Raw genomic sequence first — 22,926 nt, 5'->3', positions numbered from 1 at the left:
ATGGCGGCCTCCCAATCTCCGCCCTGGAGGAGCCGAGAACTCGGGCCCCGCTCCTCAGTGAGCCCCCAGAGAAAAGCCGCCAGTCACTCCCGTTTCCCCGGTCTCCGGCCGCACTCCGTGCTCACCCGGCCTGTGACCACGCATTTCTATCTCTGGCACCCAACCCCGTGTGGAGTCTCCAAACCGAGCAGAATCCTGCAGTGCGCTCCCGCACCTCTCCATCGGGGGAGGAAGGTGAGTCTCCCCAGATCTGCTGCTTGTTGGGTCCCTGCTGGAGGAGCAGAGGCCCGACTGTGCCGCGGATCACGGTTTATGGCAACCCCGAGCTGAGAGCCCACGCCTGGGCTCCGTCTCTGCAGCCGGCTTCCCCGCTCTGATACCTGGGAGCTCTGCTGCATTCAGGCACCCCCGGTCTTTCTGTGACCCCGAGGGTCCTGAGACCACACTGTCCCACGAGGGTTCCACCCCCCGCTTAGCCACCGGAGTGATGTCCCTCAGAGGAGCAGACTTCTAAAAGTTCCGATTTTGTGCTCCACGGCTCTATCACTTGCCAGAAGCGGCTGATGAAGGCCCCCTTCCCCACCGTCTATCCTCCCGAATATCACCTCAAATTCACTTCTCCACACGTCCTACCTTCCAGAAAGTGGTCGCTTTTCTGTTCAGAGAGTTGCTGCTATTCTTTTCTTTGATCTCCTGTTGAGTTCGTAGGTGTTCAGATTGGTTTGATCCCTATCCAGCTGAATTCCTGAGAGGAGACGAAATCCAGGTCTCCTACTCCTCTGCCATCTTGCTCTGAGTCTCGAAAATCACTGAACTTTTAACTGTCTCCATAGTTTTGCCTTTTCCAGAATGTCGTATAGTTTAAATCATATAAGATGTAGTCTTTTCAGATTGGCTTCTTTCACTTGCCATATGCATTTAAAGTTTCTCCATGTCTTTTTGTGGCTTGATAGGTCCTTTTTTTGCTGAATAATATTCTTTTTTAAAGACTTATTTGTTTGAGAGAGAGAAGCAGGCATGAGTGGGGGGAGGGGCAGAGGGGGAGAGAGAATCCTCAAGCAGACTCCCCACTGAGCATGGGGCCCAACACAGGGCTCCATCCCAGGACCCTGAGATCATGACCTGAGCCAAAATCAAGAGTTGGCCACTTAACCAACTGAGCCACCCAGGTGCCCCTACTGAATAATATTCTGTTGTTTGGATGTACTACAGTTTGTTTACCCATCCAATGATGTCTTCATTGCATTCAAGGTTTGGCAATTATAAATTAGGCTGCTACAAACATTCTATGTACAGGTTTTTGTGTCAGCAAACTTCAAGTAATTTGGGTAAAAAAACAAGGAGTATAATTTCTGGATCATATAGTAAGATTATGCTTAGTTTTGTAAGAAACTGCCAAGTCCTCTTCCAAAGTGTCTATACTATTTTACATTCCCACTAGCAATGCATAAGACTTTTTGTTGCAGGGCACCTGGGGGCTCAGTCAGTTAAGCATCTGCCTTTGGCTCAGGTCATGATCCTGGAATCTCCAGATGGAGCCCCACATTGGGCTCCCCGCTCAGCAGGGAGTCTGATTCTCCCTCTGCCCTTTACCCTGCTTGTGCACTCTCTCTCTCTCACACACTCGCTCTGTCTCTCAAATAAATAAATAAAAACCTAAAAAAAAAAAAAAGACTTTCTGTTGCTCCTTGTCCTTGTCAACGTTTGGTGTTAACAGTATTTTGGATTTTGACCATTCTAAAAAGTGTGTAGTGGTATCTCACTTTTTTTTTTTAATTTGCAATTCCCTAAAGTTATATGATATTGAGCATCTTTCTATGTACTGATTTGTCATCTATATATCTTCTTTGAGATTTTTCTTTTCAGACATATGCCCATATCTTAATTGGGATTCTGTTTCATTATTGTGAAGTTTTAAACACTATTTATATATTTTGGATACCAGTCCTTTATCAGGTATTTGTTTTCAAAATATTTTCTTCCAGCCTGTGTCTTGTCTTTTCATTCTCTTAACATCATCTTTTGCAGAATAGATGTTTTTAATTTTGATGAAGTCCTGCTTACCAGTTTTTTCTTTTATTCCTTGTGCTTTGGGTTGTAGCTAAGAATTCACTGCCAAACCGAAGGTCACTTATTGTGGTATATACATTGTTGTATTTGTTTGCTAATGTCTTATTCAGGAATTTTGCATCAATGTTCATGAGAAATATTGATCTGCAGTTTTCCTTTCATATAATATCTTTGTCTAGTTTTGGCACTAGGGTAATATTGGCCTTACAGAATGAGTTAAGAAGTATTCCCTCTGCTTCTGTTTCATGGAAGAGATTGTAAAGAATTGGTATAATTTCTTCTTTAAATGTTTGGTAGAATTCACCCATGAACCCACCTGGCCATGGGAGTTTCTATTTGGAAAGGTTTTCAATTATTGATTCAGTTTCTTTAATAAATATAGGCCTATTCAAATTGTCTATTTCTCCTTGTGTGAGTTTTAGTAAATTGTATCTTTCAAGTAATTGGTCCATTTCATCTTGCCTATCAAATTCATGGGCATGGAGTTGTTAATAATATTCTTTTATTAGCCTTTTTTTTTAAAGATTTTATTTATTTATTTGACAGAGAGAGATAGCGACAGCAGGAACACAAGCAGGGGGAGTGGGAGAGGGAGAAGCAGGCTTCCCGCGGAGCAGGGAGCCCGACACGGGGCTCGATCCCAGGACCCTGGGACCATGACCTGAGCCGAAGGCAGACGCTTAACGACTGAGCCACCCAGGCGCCCCTTTTATTAGCCTTTTAATACTCATGGCATCATTAATGATAACCCATTTCATTTCTGATATTAGTAACTTTTGTCTTCTTTTTTCTTAGTTAACCTGGCTAGAAATTTACTATTTTTACTGATCTTTCAAAGAACCAGTTTTTGATTTTGTTGATTTCCCCTGTTGAAGTCCTATTATCAGTTTCACTGATTTCTGCTCTAGTTTGTATTACCTCTTTCTTTTTACTTTGGATTTAACTTGTTCTTTTTCTAAAGTACAAGCTTACATGATTGATTTTAGGTCTTCTTTTCTACTGTATGCATTCGATGCTGTGAATTTCCCTCTAAGCACTGCTTTCACTGCATCCCACAGATTTTGATTAGTTGTGTTTTCATTTGTATTTAGTTTTAAATATTTTTAAGTTTCTCCTGAGATTCTTTCTTGACCTATGTACTATTTATAAATGTGCTGTTTAGCCACTCTGGAAAACAGTATGGAGTTTCCTCAAGAAGTTAAAAATAGAACTACCCTACAACCCAGCAATTGGCACTACTAGGTATTTACCCCAAAGATACAAATGTAATGATCCAAAGGGGCACATGCACCCCAATATTTATTATAGCAGCAATGTCCACAATAGCCAAACTGTGGAGGGAACCCAGATGTCCATCGACAGATGGATAAAGAAGATGTGGTATATATACAAAGGAATATTACTCAGCCATCAAAAAGGTTGAAATCTTAACCATTTTCATCTATGTGGATAGAACTGGAGGGTATTATGCTGAGCGAAATAAGTCAATCAGAGAAAGACAGTTATCATATGGTTTCACTCATATGCGGAATATAAGAAATAGCGCACAGGATCATAGGGGAAGGGCGGGAAAACTGGGAAGTAATCAGAGAGGGAGACAAACCATGAGAGATTCTTAACTATAGGAAACAAACTGAGGGTTGCTGGAGGGAAGGTGGGTGGGGGGATGGGGTAACTGGGTGATGGGCATTAAGGATGGCATGTGATGTGATAAGCACTGGGTGTTACATGCAACTGATGTATTACTGAACTCTATATTGGAAACTAATGATGTTGGCTAATTGAATTTAAATTAAAAAAAAAGTGTGCTGTTTAGGGACACCTGGGTGGCTCAGTCATTTAAGCATCTGCCTCTTGATTTCAGCTCAGGTCATGATCTTGGGGTTGTGAGATCAAGCCCTGCATCGGGCTCCGTGCTTGGGTATGGAACCTGCGTGGGATTCTCTCTCCCCCTTTGCCCCTCCCCCCCCAAAAAAGAAATGTGCCATTTAATCTCTTAAGTGGGAATTTTCCAGCTACCTTTCCGTTGTTGATTTCTAGTTTAATTCCACTATCTGAGAGTATGCATTGTATGATTTCTGTTTTTTGAAATATGTTAAGTTGTGTTTTAGGACCCAGAATGGATCCTAAAATTGTTTGCTATTGTTTGATAAAGTAATCTGTAGATGTCAATTATATCCAGCTCATCAATGGTGCTATTGAGTTTAGTTATGTCTTTACTGACTTTCTGCCTGCTTGATCTATTCATTACTGATAAAGGGCTGTTGTAGTCTCCAACTTGTTCAAGGGTGGATTCCTCGGTGTGCCTGGGTGGCTCAATTGTTAAGCGTCTGCCTTCGGCTCAGATCATGATCCTAGGGTTCTGGGATCGAGTCCCACATCGGGCTCCCTGCTCGGCAGGAAGCCTGCTTCTCCCTCTCCCACTCCCCGTGCTTGTGTTCCTGCTCTCGCTATCTCTCTCTCTGTCAAATAAATAAATAAACAAATCTTTAAAAAAATAAAAAGTAAAATTTTGTAAATGAATTAGAACTTGAAAAAAATTCTTTTAACATTTCTTGCAAGACATTTCTATTGGTGACAAGTTCCCTCAAATTTTTGTCTGAAAAAGTCTATTTCTTTGCTGGGTGTGGAAATCCAGGTTGGGGATACTTTTAACACTTTATTTCATTCAACTCTCTTCTTATCTCCCATGATTTCTAAAGAGATGTCTGTATAACTCTTATTTTGCTCCTTTATATGTAAGGCATTTTTCCCTCTGGCTTTTGTTCAAGACTTTTCCTTGATTTTCTGCAGTTTAAATATGAGATTACTAGGTATAGATTTTTGAGTTTCTAGCTTTGTACTCTCTGAGCTTCCTCAACCTATGGTTTGATGCCTTTTGTTAATTTTGGGAAATTATCTTGTCACTATTACTTTAAATACTTCCTCTGTTCCTTTCCCTCTTTACCTTCTGGTATTTCTATTATATGTCTATTGCTCCTTTTATAATTGGCCCCTAGTTCTGGGATATTCAATTTATTTTTTCTTTTTTTTTCCTTTTATTTTAGTTTTGAAAGTTTCTGTTGGTATATCTTCAATCTTTACTGATACCTCAAGCATGTCCAGTTTATTGATGAGCCCATCAAAGGCATTCTTTATTTCTGTTATGGTATTTTGGCTTCCTACCATTTCCTTCTGAATTTGTCTTACAGTTGCCATTTCTCTACTAACATTATCTATATCTGTCCATTTCTCTGCTAACATTATCCATATCTGTTCTTTCATGTTGTCCACTTTTGCATTACATGTGGCTTATTAGTCTTGGTTGATTGATATTCCCAGTCTGATAATTTCAACATTTCTGCCACTTCTATGTCTGGTTCTGATGCTTGTGGTATCTTTTAGTATGACTTCTACTTTTTCTTTGAAAGCCACACATATGTCCTAGGTAAAAGAAACTGAGGTAAATAGGCCTTTAAATAAGATTTTATGTTATCAGGCTAGGCATTTGACTATATTTACTGTTTGCTGTAGTTGTCAATGTTGGCAGCTAAACTTTCCCCACTGTCCTTGTTTTTGTCTGGCCTCTTTTCCTTAGATTTCCCTAGAGATTTCTTTCTTTGTTTTTTAATCTAACATAATTTATTTAACAAATTCCCTAGTGTAGGGAAATTATCTTCACTTTCTGCCTGTTTTTATTTTTTGTTTTTTGAAGTATAGTTGGCATACAATGTTATATTAGTTTCAAGTGTACAACATAGTGATTCAATAATTCTCTACATTGCACAATGCTTATTACCACAATTAATATATTTACCATCTGTCATCATACAAAGTTACTACAATATTATTGACTATATTTCTTATGCTATACTTTTCATCCAGTAGGACTTATTTATTTTGGATATTGTCTGAGATGGACAGTTCTTTCAGTTGTATTCCCGTATTATAAGAAAACTTATTGATGTAGTGGTAAGGTGTTGGAAGACTTGGAATTACTCTGTGGTACTATGATTTGGCCTAAGTTTTTTAGTGACTCTGTGCCCCTGAGCTGTGCCCTTCACAAGGGCTTCCCAGTTTTTGTTTTGTTTTGTTTTCCTCTTTAGGTGAGACAGGAAGGCTAGAGGGTGCTGGAGTTGGGTCTTTCCCTTCCCCAAGATTGGTCAGGTTCTGGTACAATAGCTTGTCTTAAGACCAGTCTTTAAGAACAGAATGTTCTGGGCGTATTTTTTAAAGATTTACTTATTTATTTGTCAGAGAGAGTGAGAGAGCACAAGCAGGGGGAGCGGCAGGCAGAGGAAGAAGCAGGTTCCCCACTGAGCAAAGAGCCCGATGCGGGACTCGATCCCAGGACCCTGGGATCATGACCTGAGCTGAAGGCAGATGCTTAACTCACTGAACCACCCAGGTGTCCCTTCTGGGCATATTTAAAAGTGGCTGTTCTTTCCCTTTCCCTACTGGAAGGCTGAAGAGATTTTTCTCCAATCACTGTGAGAATCTGATAAGGTTCCTGGTAATAAAACTCAAAGTGTGGGGGTCTTCCCCAAGACTGGGCCTCTTTGGAATTTTTAACTCTCAAACTTGTCCCCACTGAGCTTCCAGCAATTCATCAAGTTCAGGTCCTGCTACCCTAGTCCTGGTTCCCACAGAGTTTTCCTCTCCTGTGTTTCTACCCTGGTAAATTGTGCTTATTTGTATCCATCTGTATATCTCTCCAGTCTTATGACTCTCTTCTCTGATGAACCTAAGAGGAGTTGGTTTCAGGTTGTTCTGGGTTTTTTTTTTTTCTTCTTGATATGTGGGCAGGAGAGTTAACTTCCAAGCCTTTACATGCCTAAATGGATTACCTTGATTTTCTAAAGTTAATTTTGATGCATATGGGATTCTTGGTTGACAGTCTTTTTTTCTTTCATCATTTTCAATCTGTTATCCAACTGCCTTCTGCCCTACGTTGTTTCAAATCAGAAGTCAGCTATTTATCTTACTATAGTTTCCTTGTAAGTAATGAGTCATTTCATCTTGCTGCTTTCATGATTTTCAATTTTTCTATTTTTCAACATTATACTATTATGTATCTGCTATGGCTCTCCTTGTGGTTTATTCCTACATGGAGCTCTTGAGCTTCCTAGATATGTAGATAAATATTTTTCATTAAATTTAGAAGTTTTCACCATTATTGCATTAAATATTTCTTTTGTTTTGCTCTTGTCTTATGGTACTCCCAGTATATGTATATTGGTGCCCTTAATGATGTATAACATTTCTCTGAGGCTGTATTCATTTTCCTTCATTCTCTTTTTCTGTGCTTTGAGATTACATATTACCTTTTTTTTTTTAAAGATTTTATTTATTTATTTGACATAGAGACAGCAAGAGAGGGAACACAAGCAGGGGGAGTGGGAGAGGGAGAAGCAAGCTTCCTGCTGAGCAGGCAGCCTGATGCGGGGCTCAATCCCAGGACCCTGGGATCATGACCTGAGCCGAAGGCAGATGCTTAATGACTGAGCCACCCCGGTGCCCCGAGATTACATATTATCTTTTGATCTGTCTTCAAGTTCACTGATCATTCTTCTAGTTCAAATCTACTTTGTGTTCTTTTATTTCAGTTTTGCATTCCTCAACTCCAGAATTCCATTTGGTTCTTCTTAATAATTTCTGTCTCCTTGTAGATATTTTCTACTTAATGAGCCATTGTCATCGTAATTTCATTTTTTTTATTTCTGGTCATAATATGGCATATTATATTCCTTTATTGTAAGAATCTTAATTCCTTTTTTGGTGCATATGTCCTCCTTGCTGTGCATATTTAAAGTTACTTCAAATTTATCTTTGTCTCTTTTTCAGACTCCTATACTTTCATACCAAGCTGTCTGTAGTCAGGCAATAATTTTTTAAAGTTCAGTTTTTCTTTTTGAGGGCGGGGTCATCTATATCATACAGAAATTCCCTGTATTTTGGTCAGTTAATGATATCCTTTCTTGGTCTCTACTGTGTTTACTGGATTTTTCTGAAAATGTGTTATAGTGGTAAAATACACATAACATAAAGTTTACCATTTTAAGCATTCAGTGGCATTAACTACATTCACAATGTTGTATAACCATTACCATTACCTATTGCCAAATTTTTCATTACCTTAACAGAAACTCTGTAGCCATTAAATAATAATTCCCCATTCCCCTTCCCCTCAGACCCTGGTAACCTCTAATCTACTTTCTGTGTCTACAAATTTGCCTATCCTAGGGTATCTCATATAAATAGCATAATTCCATATTTGTCCTGGCACTATTTCTCTTAGCTTAATGTCTTCAAGGTTCATCCATGTCATAGCATGTTTTAGAACTTCATTCCTTTATATGGCTGAATAACAGTCCATTCTATGCATAGTCCACATTGTTTATTCACTCATCAGTTGATGGACACCTGAATTCTTTCCACCTTTTGTCTATCGTGAATAACACTGCATTTAACATTGCCATATAAATATCTGTTCAAGTCCAAACTTTCAGTTCTTTTGGGAAGTATACCTAGGAATAGAGTATGTAAACATATGGTAATTGTTTAGCTTTTTGAAAAACTGCCAAACTTTTCCACTGGAGCTGCACCATTTTACATTCCCGTCAGTAATGCATAAAGATTCCAATTTCTGCAGATCCTCACCAACATTAGCTATATTCCATCTTATTGATAATAGCCATTCTAGTAGATGTGAAGTGGTATCTGTGATTTTGCTTTGCATTTCTCTAATGATTTGTGTTAAGCATTTTTACATGTACTGTTGGCCATTTCTAGTATTAGGTACTTTGTTCATTTTGCAACTGAGTTGTTTATTTGTTGTTGAGTTGGGGGAGTTTTTATATATTCTGATTATTTGCAAATATTTTCTTCCATTCTGTAGATAATCTTTTCACTCTCTTGATAGTGTCATTTGATGCATAAAAGATGTTAATTTTTATGAAGTCCAATTAAACTATTTTCCCCTTTTTTGCCTGTGCTTTCAGTGTCAAGGGCCAAGAAATTATTGCAAAATCCAATGTCATGAAGATTGTCTCCAATGTTTTCTTCACAAACTTTTACAGTTTTCACTCTTCTGTTTGGTTCTTTGATCCATTTTGAGTTAATTTTCGTATATGGTGTAGGTTTAGGGTCCAACTTAATACTTTTGCATGTGGATATCCAGTTTTTCTTGCAGCATTTATTGAAGACTATTCCTTTTCCCCATTGAATGGTTGGCACTCTTGTTGAAAAACAGTTGACCATATACATTCAGAAGTTTATTTCTGGGCTCTATTCTATTCCTTTGGTCTATATATCTGTCTTTATTCCAGCACCATTTTTTTTGTTACCATTGCTTTGTATTAAGTTATGAAATCAGGAGATGTGAGTCCTTCATATTCTTCATTTTCAAGATTGCTGCCTAAATCGTGGTTTCTTGATTCCATACGAATTTTAGGATGTTTTTCTATTTCTACAAAAAAGTCACTGGGATTCTGATAAGGATTGCATTGAATCTATAGATCATTTTGGATAATATTGTCATCTTAGCAATATTAAGTCTTCTAATCCATGAATGCAGGATGTCTTTACATTTATTTACATTTTTAAATTCTTTTTTTTTAAGATTTTATTTATTTATTTGACAGAGACACAGCAAGAGAGGGAACTCAAGCGGGGGGGTGGAGGAGGGAGAAGCAGGCTTCCCGCAGAGCAGGGAGCCCGATGCAGGGCTCGATCCCAGGACCCTGGGATCACGACCTGAGCCGAAGGCAGGTGCTTAATGACTGAGCCACCCAGTCGCCCCTAGGTTTTTAAATTCTTTTAGCAATGCTTTGTGGTTTTCTGTGCACACGTCTTTCACCTCTTTGCTTAAGTTTATTATTAAGTATTTTATTCTTTTTGGTGCTACTGTAAATGTAATTATTTTCTTAATTTCTTTTTTGAATTGTTTACCATTATCATATAGAAATGCAACTGAATTTGGGGGACAACTGGGTGACTCAGTCAGTTAAGCATCTGTCTTCAGCTCGGGTCATGATCACAGGGTCCCTGGATCGAGCCCCATATTAGGCTCTCTGCTCAGCAAGGAGTCTGGTTCTCCCTCTCCCTCTGCCTTTCCCCCTGGCTCATTCTCTCTCTCTCTCTCTCAAATAAATAAATAAAATCTTTTAAAAAGTAGAAATGCAACTGAATTTTGAATGTTGATTTTGTATCCTGAAACACTGCTGAATTTGTTTAACTCTAACAGATTTTTTTGTACATTCTTTTGGGTTTTCTACACATGAGATAATATCACCTGCAAATAGAGATAATTTTACTTCTTCCTTTTTAATTTAGATACCTTTTATTGCTTTTCTTGCCTAACTGACCTGTCTAGAATTTCCAGTAGTGTGTTGAATAGAAGTGGCAAATGTGGGCATCATTGTCTTTTTCCTGTCTTAGAGGAAAAGCTTTCAGTTTTTGGTATAATTTTATGATTTATGATTTTTTTCTTATTTAGTATGATATTAGCTGTGGATTTTTTTTTAGCCCAGAGCCATGGAGTGTAGGATCTGCTAATATTCACCATCTGTCAAATCAATGCAGAATATGTCTGCCCTAGGAAGCTGAGAAGATGGGAACTGCCACTCAGTTGTCAAGCCAAGTATATCAGCTTTCCCACAATACAGATATGTGCCAGAAAGGGGGACTGCACCCTTCACCAACTGTTTTGCCTATTTTGCAGAAGTTGGCAGTAGGAAAGTGGATGCTGCCCTTACCCAGGAAAGCAGTTTCACTCCAGGGAGCTGGGAGCTATCAGGAACCACCTGCCACACAGCTCCCAAGCTTGTTAAAATAGTTCTTCTGCGAGGCAGAGCAATGGAGATGTGGGAGTATTACCTAACTTCATTACCAAGGCCTCCTAATGTTCTTAGCTATTGTCCATAACTTTGTTGAATAAATACTTCTCAATCTGTTATAATCCTTTTGATCAATCTCAGGAACATTTGATTGAGTATCCTTTGCTAATACTTGATCAATTTAATAGTTGTTTCTACAAGGAAGAGATTTCCCTAAGGTCCTCACATGGCCATTCTGGAAGGGCTCTCACTTTCTCAATGGTATCTTTGACACACAAAAATTTTTAATTTTGATTAGGTTGTATTTATCACTTTTAAGTTTTTCTTGCTTGTACTTTTTGCATCAAATCTAAGAGGGCTTTGCCCAACTCAAGATCACAAAGATTTACTCCTATGTTTTCTTATAATTGTTTTAAAATTTCACCTCTTATGGTTAGGTCTTTGATCCATTTTGAGTTAATTTTTGTGCATGGTGTGAGATAGGTGTCTGAGTTCATAATTTTTCTTTTGGATATCCAATTGTCCTAGCACCATTGTTGTGAATGCTATTTCATGAGTCTTCTGATTAATGAACATAGGATATCTCTCCATTTATTTACCTCTTCTTTAATGTATTTTAGCAGTTTTTTTTTTTTTAGTTTTCAATTTACAAGTCTATACTTTTGTTAAATTTATTTCTAAATATTTTAATTCTATTGTAAATGGTCTGTTACTCTCATTTTCAGATTGTTCATTACTAGTGTATACAAATACAATTGATTTTTTATGGGTTGAGCCTCATATTATTTTTCTATCTAGTGTAACAAACTTAATGGTTTAAAACAATAACTTTTATTATTTCACAGTCAGAAGTCTGGGCATGGCTCAATTGGGTTCTCATATTAGGATCTCACAAGGACAAAATCAAGGTGCTGGCAGGGCTGTCTGTATTCCTTTCTAGAGATTCTGGGAAAGAATTTGCTTCCAAACTCCCTCAGATTTTTGCAGAAATCATTTCTTTCTTATACTTTCTATGTGGCCCTTTCTGTCTTAAAGCTAGCAATGGTGGTTTGAGTTCTTCTTTTGCTTCAGATCCCTCTGACTGTCCTTCCATCTGCCAGAAAAAGTTCTCTACTTTTAAGGGCCCTTGAGATTACATTGGGTCCACCAAAGCAATCCAGGATAATCTCCCCCTATTTTAAAGCCAAATAATTAGTAACTTTAATTACATCTGCAACATCCCTTTTGCAACATAATGTAACATATTCATAGGTGTAACTCCAGGAGGTGAGGATCATGGGAGCCAGAATTCTACCTATCAAAATCTTGTTTCCTGCAAACTTGCTGAACTTATTCTAGTAATGTTTTAGTGGATTTGTAACCTAATAACTAAAGTGAGTTCACTCCTTGGTAAATTACAGATAGAGACTACATCAGGTGGAGTTGTCACACAAAACTTTACTTCAACAAATAAGGAAATCATGGGGAATAACTTCCAAAGCTATGACACCTGAGTGGGGGTAAATAGATTTCTTTTATTTAGGGATAGGATGAATATTCGGAAAAGGGGGGAGGGGATTTGTCATTGCATGTAGAGGTGTAAGGTCATATACACATATTTAGGAAATATGCCTGTACATGCATTGTATGTTATGCTAATGAGGTTTGTATTCCTCCTTGGGCAGATATTATAATGAGGTAGAAGTTACTGTCAGACACTCCATGGTCCATCTGCACAGGTGTGAGTCCGTAGTCAAGCTCAAACTGGTCTAAGCCTACCTGAGCTCTTCCTGTTGTTTGCCTCTAAAAGATAAGGCTAACATTCTTGTGAAGAAGGGATAGTCAGTGAGGGTCTTGCTGGTGACAGTTTTAGCTTCATTAACCCTATGGAGCATGGTTTCAGATTCCTTAGGGTTTTCTCTATGCAAGATCATGTCTGCAAATGAAGACAGTTTCATTTTTTCATTTCCAAGCTGGATGCCTTTTAGTTCTTATTTTTGTCTAATTGCCCACACTATTCTTTCTAGTACAGTGTTGAATAAAAGTAGTGGAAGGAGACATTCTTGTCTTTTTCCTGATCTTAAGAGGAAAACAGTCTTTCTTCATTAAGTATATTAGCTGTAGTTTTTTCATAGATGCCCTTTATCAGGTTGAGGAAGTTCACATATATTCCTAGTTTTTTAAGGATTTTTATCATGAATGGATATTGGGTTTTGTCCAAGGCTTTTTTCTAAATCTATTAAGATGATCACATCATTTTTGTCCTTTATTCTATTAATATGATGTATTGCAGCAATTTATTTTTGTGTTCCTCAGATAAATTACACTTGGTCATGATGTATAATCTTTTTCATATGTTGTTAGATTCAGTTTGCTAGTATTTTGTTGAGTTTGTGTTTATATTAATGGTATTATTTCTTCTTTAACTGTTTGGTAGATCTCATTATTGAAACCATCTGGGCCTGAGTTTTCTTTGGGAAAAGATTTATAATTACTAATTCAGTCTCTTTGTTACCCATCTGATTTTGTTTAGAGATTCTATCAAGTACAGTAACCCCACGGGATACTCTAGCTGGCATTGTTGCTGTTTTCTGGCCCACTGTGAATGAACTGAATACAATTGCCATTGATTGTTAACTAACATAGTTAAACAAATAGAATAGTTTCTTATGTTGGTGCTTTGGAAATCATTTCAGATACGGGTTGGTAAATCATTCAATTTTGAGGAGTAATTTTAAAATTTAACAGTGCCTTCTTTATCAGAAGCCTAATAAAACTCTTCCAAATAAGAGTTGAAAATGCATAGTTATCTTTTACTTTAATTTTTTGAAAGTTTTGCAACCTTTTCTTCCTCCCTACAAAATAGAGAAATTCAGTCTCTGTCCCCTTGTTTAGGACAGTGCTGCTTCTCATTTATATTTTTTTCCTCTAAATAAAGTTTTCTGACTAGCTGTTTTTAACATGTTCTTCTCAGTGGAAATTCTGATGTATGTTGGCTTGCTTTATTCAACTTGTAGACCTTGAGTACTATATGCCAGGCATTTGTGCTAGGAGCTCTTATAGGAAGACTTCCTGTGAGGATTCAGATTAATTTAGCATATTACATGTATATTGAAAAAGTAACCCTATGAAAAGACATGTGAAAGTCAAGATTAGGTCCATAAGTGGACTACTAGCTGTATCGGTAATGATTTCACAGTAGTCCAGTGCACGGACTCACAACACAGAACAATTTGTACATATTTCATTTTGAAAAGCATATATTAAAATCCCATATACATGGATGTGGGTGTGTGAAGAGGGAGAAAGAGAGATCTTATAACAGTATAATAATTGCTCAAAATATTACTCTTCTTTTCACAGTTTCTGTCAGTTACATTGCTTTTTATCTGATTTCTAATGGAAAAACAGGAAGAGAAAATAATTGGATTTTACAAACAAGCAGAAAAATATACACATAGTTTACAAAGTTCTTCATCTTGTAACAAAGTCTTGATTCTTCCTCTTAGACCAGAAGATCAATTCAGAAGTTATTAGAATGGGAAAATAACAGATTATATCACAAGGTAAGAAAGTTTAAGCAAACAAGTGCCCCACTTATATATTTGCATTATTAAATTTAAAAAAATGGGAATTTTTCAGGCCATGAAAGAATGGATTAGAGAATATTCAATTTTAATGTATATTCTTTACAAGTTACTTTTAAACGCTATTTTATGTGTCTTATGCTTATTCCTGGATGGTTCTCGGTGATTTATTCAAATGTTATAGGTAATAATTAATATAAATTGATATCGAAATTCCTAACTGTACTTTCTTAGCTTGCTTTGCACTGGAAGTTGACTAAAAGGAAATGCGAAACTAGCAATATGATGGAGTATGTAAGTATGCAGTTGTTTTTAGTTACTTTCTTTGGATTCCATTCTAAATGTTATATTTTACTATGCTTATCATTTGTCAGTTCTTTCTCAGTTTTTTTTCTCCTCAGCCTAAACTTCTGTCAGTTTTGGAACATAGAGGTTTCCTTCCATCGTCCTTAGATTTGTAGCCAACATAAAATATCTTGAAAGCTAGTAATTACTTAGATCTGAGAAAAATCTCAGCTAGTATGCTGCAATGAAAACATTGCACAACCTTAATCTTCTTTTCACATAGGTGCAGACCAGCACATATGGTAATGAGCACAGCTGCTGTTGAACAAAATATTTCTAAATGTGATCTTGACAAAACTTGCATAAAATAGGAATTGAATTCTGAATTCATGTTCCTGGCTTTTTGTCTTAGCTAACACTTAATTTTCAATAAAGAAATGATAGGCTCTGTTTTTTTTTTTTTACTGAAAGCTGTGCAGTCTTAATCACAAAACACAAATTTACATATAACCAATGTGATAACTTCAGCATCATAAACATTCAAAAGAATATGAAATTTATCTAAGCTTGAAATTGCTGACATATATAGATTTACTATATAAACATTCCATTTCTATATCATAAATAAGGATTATTATGTTATTTTTCTCCACTTTAAATAGCTAGGGGGAAAGAATGTGCAAATGACCACAAATCTAAAATCCACTATAGATAAAACCTTATATAAAGTATTATAAATTTATTATAAATATATTATAAATTTACATATTAAATTTATAAATAAAATATTAAATATAAATTTAGTATATAAATTTGTATAAGTTTGTAAATATCTTAGGTTTTTATTATTATATTTCCAGTCTTTAATTAAAGTGTTTTAATCAATTCATTTGGGTGTTTCATTATTTTTTACAAATAACTTATAAAAGATAGTAATAACCAATATCAGCTGCTTTAACTGAAAAATATATAGATAAAGGTATTTTTTCTAATCTGTATAGCACAGTTTTAATCCCTTCTACTTTGTCAAAAAAAAAAGGGGGCAGGGGAGAAGGGGTGTAGAGGGAGATAATAATGTAAGAGGGCTTGCTTTTCTGCACCTAAACAAATAATTATTATAAATTAGGTCATAGAAACTGTTAGCTACAATAAGTAGTTATGTTTGCCAATTTGATTTAATTGCCAATCTAATGATAACTTGTAGTAAATTCTCTTTGTAACTGTTTTATATATTTCACTTACTTAATACTAGAGGACCAAAGTAGAGTCCTGTGAAAAATGATCATAGACTTTCTGGGTTATATATGTTCTAGTAAATGAAAATTATTTTGTCAATATATTCTTGTTTGTTTTTATTTTACAGGTAATACTAATAGAATTCTTACCAAAATATCCCATATTCCGACCTGACTGAGGAATTTTATTCAGTCACTTCTGTGTTACTTGTCATTTCCTACCCTTAGTGCCTTGTAGATGATTTTGGAATGAAGATGGTCTCCTTTGCTGTGTTCAACTTATTCTTTATTTCTTATTATTATTCTTTAGAATATTCTCCTTACTGTTTTATTTGTGTTGGTTTAAGAAGAAAATTTGCACATCTTTTTTTTGTTAAATGAGGCTTGTGTTTTGCACTCTCAATTTTTAAATAAATACACAGAGACGTATATGTATATATATAGTTGCCACTAAAGATAAAACATCAGTGCCGGTGTTTAAAAAACAAAAACAAAATTTTGTTCTGAGCATGCTGCCTTATTATTTTCATACTCACTGTTTCTAAATATGCATCATTTTTCTAGGCTACTTAATGCTCTGTAATCCCTTCCTGGATATAAGTAAATAAGCTTTTGGTAGCTTTTAGAAATGGTTTTACTCTTACTTGCTTTTAAAGGACATGCAATTAATAGCACTGGTTTTGTCCTGCACTTGGCTAAATTATCACTTATGTTAGCGGATAAAATATTTAAACTCTTAAAAGACTTGTAAATATTGTCTCTTTGCATAACATAAAATGTGATATGCCATGGTTTACAGAGTGTAATATTACTCTTACTGTATTGCCAACAAATCTGCATAGATTTTAATATGAATGAAGTTTGCGAGCATCCTTTTGAATGTATAGACTGTTAACATGCTATTTTATGGCAGAGCCATAAAGAGTTTGTTAAAAATTTCAGGTGGAGGGCAGGATTGCCCTTTGTAATGAGTGGATTAAAATTGAAATCATTGTCTGAGATATTCTGCATTGCACCTGAAACCAAGAACCTTAGTTTTTCATTTAATTCAGTAATTCCCATGTTGTCCTCCACTCCCACCCTCCAAAAAATTCATTTGACATCCGACACATTTCACAGCTTCACTGTCCTTATTTATTTCCCTTTATGTATCCTTTCCCTCATTTGAAAATGCACACAATTATGATCTTTAAGGAGTGTTTGAAGATTTCACATGTCTGGGGAGGTGTCTAGATCCTCATGAAAGCCACTGCTAATCCCTTTTTGGAGTTCTGATATTCTGCTCTGGGAAAGAGAGAGAGCTAATTGAGAAGCTGTACCTAAAGAATATATAGTGGCTGGTTCATAATTGATAAAAAATATTCTTTATTTTTTGAGAATCTTTTTTACGTATTTGGATATTATTAATGAAGAAAGACAAGTACTTAGACAGACAAGTACTTAGACTAAAGTATTTTAGTTTAGAAATTCCCCACACATGTAGCCGTTTCATTTATATGTACCTATTTTTTCTTTTTCTCTTCACAAGATGAGTGAGAATACCACACTTAGTTTGAATTTTTAACATAATTATAAAGCTTTATGTTGTGTTAATTCAACTGCAAATGTATGCCTGTATATAGGCATAATTTGTAATTCCTATTGCTAAAAATAAATTAAAATAATCTGAGACTCAATAATATCCTATTTGTCATCTTACTCTTACTACTTTTAGTAAAAAATTTTTTAGATAAACATTTATCCCAGTGAAGAGAATAGTCATTTCTTCATACAAAGTCCAGTATTTTAAAAGTCACTTTTAAAATTTATGCTGAATTTGAAATCCATAGTCCTGGACAAGTAAAAGAAGAGGGAAAAAAGAGACACTATTTGATATATGACTATAATTGTTTGCACACTTTTCCACCTCCCTCTGTAGAGTCCCATTACCCCCATGCCACCAAGCCACCCGGAATCTCTAACTTTTAATATGTGTGCCTGCAAATACCATTTGTCTGTCTGCTGCAAAATTAAATATGTATTTTTATAGACAAGGTGGAAACCTCTGAAAATGCATACCAAATGTCTTGTTTTATAGCTAAGGTCAGGGAAAAATTGTATCTGTGGTTTATGCTCCAGCTAATATCATCAGGTTTATGCTTCAAACTGTGACTGTTTAATACCAAAATTGATTTCCAGAATAATACAAAATTTCAAATTAGCAGTGATAGAACAATTTTAAGTGTCAGTCCTTAAAATCTCATCTTTTTCTGTATATTTAGAATTTGGCCATGTGTATTTAGAATTTGTTCATTGTAACTTTTTCTGCCATGTATAAATCACACTTGGTTTTGCTCAAAGAACAGCAAGAAGTGGTGAATTGTTTCCATGAAACAAATATTGAGACAAAAATAGTGTGTATCTGAAGGTGACAGAATATAACCTAAGTTACAGTAGTATTTGTCATAAAAATAATTTGCCAGCATTTGTAAACTTAATTTAAAAACCTACTCTAATTGCTTTTAAATTTATTATTTTATTGTTCATTATGCTGGTTGACTCATCTTATTTTCTTGAACCACTCAGATAATACCCAGTTTTCTTTTTTCTTTCTTATATGACTGCTTTTTCAAACTATTTTCCTATGTAAGGGGCTATTTAGCAGTTGGGTATTCTGGAGTGCTTTGGAGGGGGTGTTTTCAGTGAAATTGGCAGCAGTGAATGATGAAATGACAAAGCACACTGTGTGGTCATTAATTCCTCCCCCATTGACCTTTTTTTCTTTTATCCTTAGGATAGAACATACTTGGATATTTCTATCAAGTTAGTAGAATATTTTTATGAAAGCTGTTTTTAGGTTGAAGAAACTAATTGTGAATTTCTTTGTTACATGATATTCTTTTATGAAACCTGCTGTGGTAGGTTCCAGAGAAAATAACATGTATTTGCCAAAGTGTATAAATCTCACAAAGCTTTGAAGTTACAAGTTAAAACTGTTCCTTCTCTAACTTTCCATTACACATGTCCATCCCCAGTGCCCCTTTAAACACCTAAATTATGTATAAAATGAAATTAAGGCCTAACCTTTTTCAACTACTTTTTGTTCCCTCCTACCCACGATATTAATTTAAGAAAGAGATCATTGTAGTCAAACATTAGAAGTAGATGGAGAAGTGCCTTGTCTTTTTTGAACAAAGATAACATTTTATGTTGAAGGAAACAGAATGGATGAACTGACAGATCATTAGATTTAAAACTATCCTTTTCAAGTATAAGAATATTTCATTTATTTCATTAGCATATTATATTTCTTCTATTTATTATTTAAAGACTGTTTCCTTGTTTTCCCCCAATCATATATGTTAGTGATAAAATATTACAGAACAGGACTATCACTTACAAAACTGGTATAATTCTAATGCTAGTGAATATGTAATTTAACATGGTTCTGGAAGAACAATGGTCTTTGATTGAAGCGCTACCAAAACCCACTTAAGTATTTAATGTACATACTATTTATATTATTATGATCTATAAACACTAATACGTGATCAATTAATCTGTGTTAACATTTAGCACTCTACCATTTTTAATGTATTCTTATTTTTTCATAATTTGAATGAAGTTACAAGAATGTTCATAACATTTTTAAGGCTGAGAACAAATAGGGTTTTTCCAAATGTATTAGAGCTTTCAAAAATTATTAGCATTTTAATTTTGTTTACAAATAAACCACCACTTAAAATCAAACCTCACTACTTGAACATAAAGCCCCAAACATGTCATCAGAATTAACTATGTTGACCCAAGAGGATATAGAAATTATATACACTCATTTAATTGGAGCAGTTTCACATATGGAAATGTATTTTGCTAATTTGATTATAACATGCCTAAATTCATTGAAGTTAAGTCCTCTTTATGCCTATAAAATTCTGCTTTAAAAAATTCATTTTGCAACAGTTGTCCAATTGTTTGGGTTCCTTTAAATGGTGAACTATTGGGAAATTTTCCGTAGAAAAGGAATAGATTTTATTAATAATACTTGTTCATGTAACATGGAGACTAAAAAAAGAAAGGATATGTATATCCTTATCTTGCCCCAAATTTCTCTTTTTTGATTCTGAGCCAGCTTTTCATTTTGATGATGGCAACCTGAGAATATATTCCATTTCCTGTGGACTTTGTCAAATTCTTACTATATGAGGAAATGATCTAATATTATGGGTTTTGGGCAAGCCACTTAAATTACATGTCAGTCTCTTCATCTGTAAAATCATGGGGTTGAACCTAGGGCTGGACAGAAAATTAGAGATAAACTAACATTCTGTGATTCTAGGAATCCTTAGGAAATTTTTAGTCTACAGAATCCCAGAATGATTTTTCTCAGATCTACTACCCTTGGTGGAAATTCTCACAGTGCCTTGCACACAGTAAATGTTTGATTTGCCAACTGGCTCCTAGCTGATGTGTGTTCATGTCACACAGACTCAAAGAACCTGATACCTGCTAGACCTCAGCCCCTCTATGGTAATAAAAATAAATTTAGTTTCCCTAGGAACTAAAGGCTAAGATCTGTGGGCTTTGCATATGTGGAATCTGACTATGCATTTGGTATCGAGGCAAGAATTATAACTGTGACAACAATGGAGATATGGGAGGACCCACTTTGACATTGATGTGAAAAGTTTTCATATCCTATCCAATATCTGCTTCAGTGTCTTACTAGGTTCCATATCCTCAAAAGATCTGTTGGAAAAAATTGATATTAGATGGAAAGAAAAGTGGTATGGAATTCAAACCCAAATCACTTCTGGTTTAATTCTTAGCTCTGCTGCTTAATTCCTCTGTACCTCATGTCCTCATTGTGGAAGTGGGGACAATAATCTGGACCTACCTCACAGGGGAATTGAGGATTTTTTTCATATATTAATGTGCTTTTGAAGTTGACTGAAAGATATACTGGATATCATAATTTTGTAATTTCTAAATAGATTCCTTTAAGTCTATGTTGTTATGTTTTCTTTTTCAAACCCTACAGAATGAGTGTTGTATTTAATCTATTTTATCTGTAGTAAATTTTGTTATTAATGCCCTATATGTTAACATGAGTAATTGTGTTATGTTAATACTTGACTTAGGGAGGAAAAGCAGGTGGATGTAAACCAGTGGTTCCCGACTTGGGACAGATAAAGATAGCAGTGGGGGCATCCTTGAACCTGTTTTTAATATTTCAAAACATATACTAGAAATCATACATTTACCCACATTCGTGCCACATAAACCAACTAAGACATTGAATTTCCATGCATTTTGTTGATATTTTTTCAATCCTGCCTAACATAACACTGGTTATCACACACTGATCAGAAGTTGTGAATGACAGTTCTGCTTTTGATTAATAAAAGAATGAAAAAGCCTATTATCACATGCAGTTTAGTAAATAAAATTCTTTAAAACATGGAAAAGGAATAATAAAGGGATCCTTATGGTGAAAATGTTGGAAGCCACTTTTAAAAAGGAACTAAGATTATTTGACCTTCTCCACAAGTTACTTACCCAGTCCCTAAATAATGAAATGCCAGACTGTGTGTGTGTGTGTGTGTGTGTGTGTGTGTGTGCCTGTGTCTGTGTCTGTGTCTGTGTGTGTCTGTGTTTTGGCTAGATTGGGCTATATAACTTCAGGTTAGAATTTGCCTTCTGTTCTCTTCTGTTTCGGGATAACTGAGTTAATTTATTTGAGTGTGTATTTGTAAAGTACATATACACACATAGGATTGCAAATGCGGAAAGTGTTATATGTTCTAGCATTGGAGTAAATATCAACTTCTGAGTCTTAAAGTAGTTCTGTGTCTAAACTCATTATGAGTCTAGGCAATAATTTCTCAAATGTCTCTTTTATTCCTGCTTATTTTGTTGCTTTTATCTTGGCTTAATTTTCTTAATTTTCCATTTTTCTAGTAAGCAGATACTGTAAAATTATTTTAATGCCTGAACTTTGAACAAATTACAAATGTCTGAAATTATATAATCTACAAGCTAGTTTGCCCTCCATGACTAACCACATACAAATACGAATCTCAGCTGCAAAAACAGGAAATGCTTGTAGCTGGAAAATGGGCAATGATCAAAACACCTGTTTGAAAAGCCTAGGATTTCTACTTTTTGGCAGAGGATTCCTATTGGGACAGCTTTACCAGAAAAGAATAAAAGTGGATATGTCCATTCAAACCAAGAACATTCGTGCATCTTGTATTGTTAACATAGCCTGTGGAATGAATTTATTTTTCTCCCAAGTTTGAGAGTGACTCCCCTGAAAGAACTCAACCTATATACAGCTGTGCCAAAATGAAGGACACCTGCCTCTCTGAAACTTTCACTGCTGCTTCTGTTGTTCACTTGTCAGATATAAAATTTTATTATCTCAGGATGCAAAATTACAATAAAGTGCAAATCTATGTTAATGAATTGTGTGTTCTTTGGTGCATCTTCCTTTCTTCCTTCTCATCATTCTAAGGTAGTTACTTAAGGCTTCCTTTAAAAAATTGTATTTTGCATATTGCCTCTTTGTTCATTTGCTAGTATTGTACCTGATCCTATAATTCATGCTATGTATTAGCTTTGGGGGCCTTTGTGGTGCCCATTGTTTGGTATTTGCCTAAGTAGGAATTTGTTTCTAAACTACTTTGCATGCCTACCTGTGAACTATAAAATTAAAAGTAAAGTCAAGTGGCATTCCACCTTAATAAGCATAGTTTTTAGTGAAAGAAATGTTGAAATGTGAAGCTACTTGGCAAAAGTTTTGACTCTCTTGTCAACAGTTTGTTATTAAAAGAATTCAAGTGTTAACATCTTCTACTTGATTTACTACTCAAGCTGATTAGCATGCAATATTAGATTTTTTTAAAATTATGCCAAACTTTTGCAAATTCAGCAAAGCAGGAAAATGTAACATAAGAAAAACAATGTTTCCCA

At 35.4% G+C, this 22,926-nt stretch overlaps 1 protein-coding gene across 1 annotated transcript in view; it reads left to right on the top strand.

Moving 5' to 3' along the window:
• CHIC1 (cysteine rich hydrophobic domain 1) overlaps positions 1-22,419 on the top strand; it is a 63,313-nt gene extending 40,894 nt beyond the window's left edge. Inside the window, exons 4-6 of the mRNA XM_006733687.3 lie at positions 14,375-14,431; positions 14,687-14,746; positions 16,101-22,419. Coding sequence (XP_006733750.1) covers positions 14,375-14,431; positions 14,687-14,746; positions 16,101-16,151 — 168 coding nt within the window. The 3' untranslated portion in view covers positions 16,152-22,419. The remainder of the gene's footprint in view (positions 1-14,374; positions 14,432-14,686; positions 14,747-16,100) is intronic.
• The last annotated feature ends 507 nt before the right edge of the window (positions 22,420-22,926 follow it).

This window comes from Leptonychotes weddellii, chromosome X (assembly GCF_054177405.1).
Source record: "Leptonychotes weddellii isolate Sample4059 chromosome X, ASM5417740v2, whole genome shotgun sequence".
Lineage (NCBI taxonomy): Eukaryota > Metazoa > Chordata > Mammalia > Carnivora > Phocidae > Leptonychotes > Leptonychotes weddellii.
Note: the sequence above shows the minus strand (reverse complement) of the source record. Positions and strands in the feature narration are given on the sequence as shown.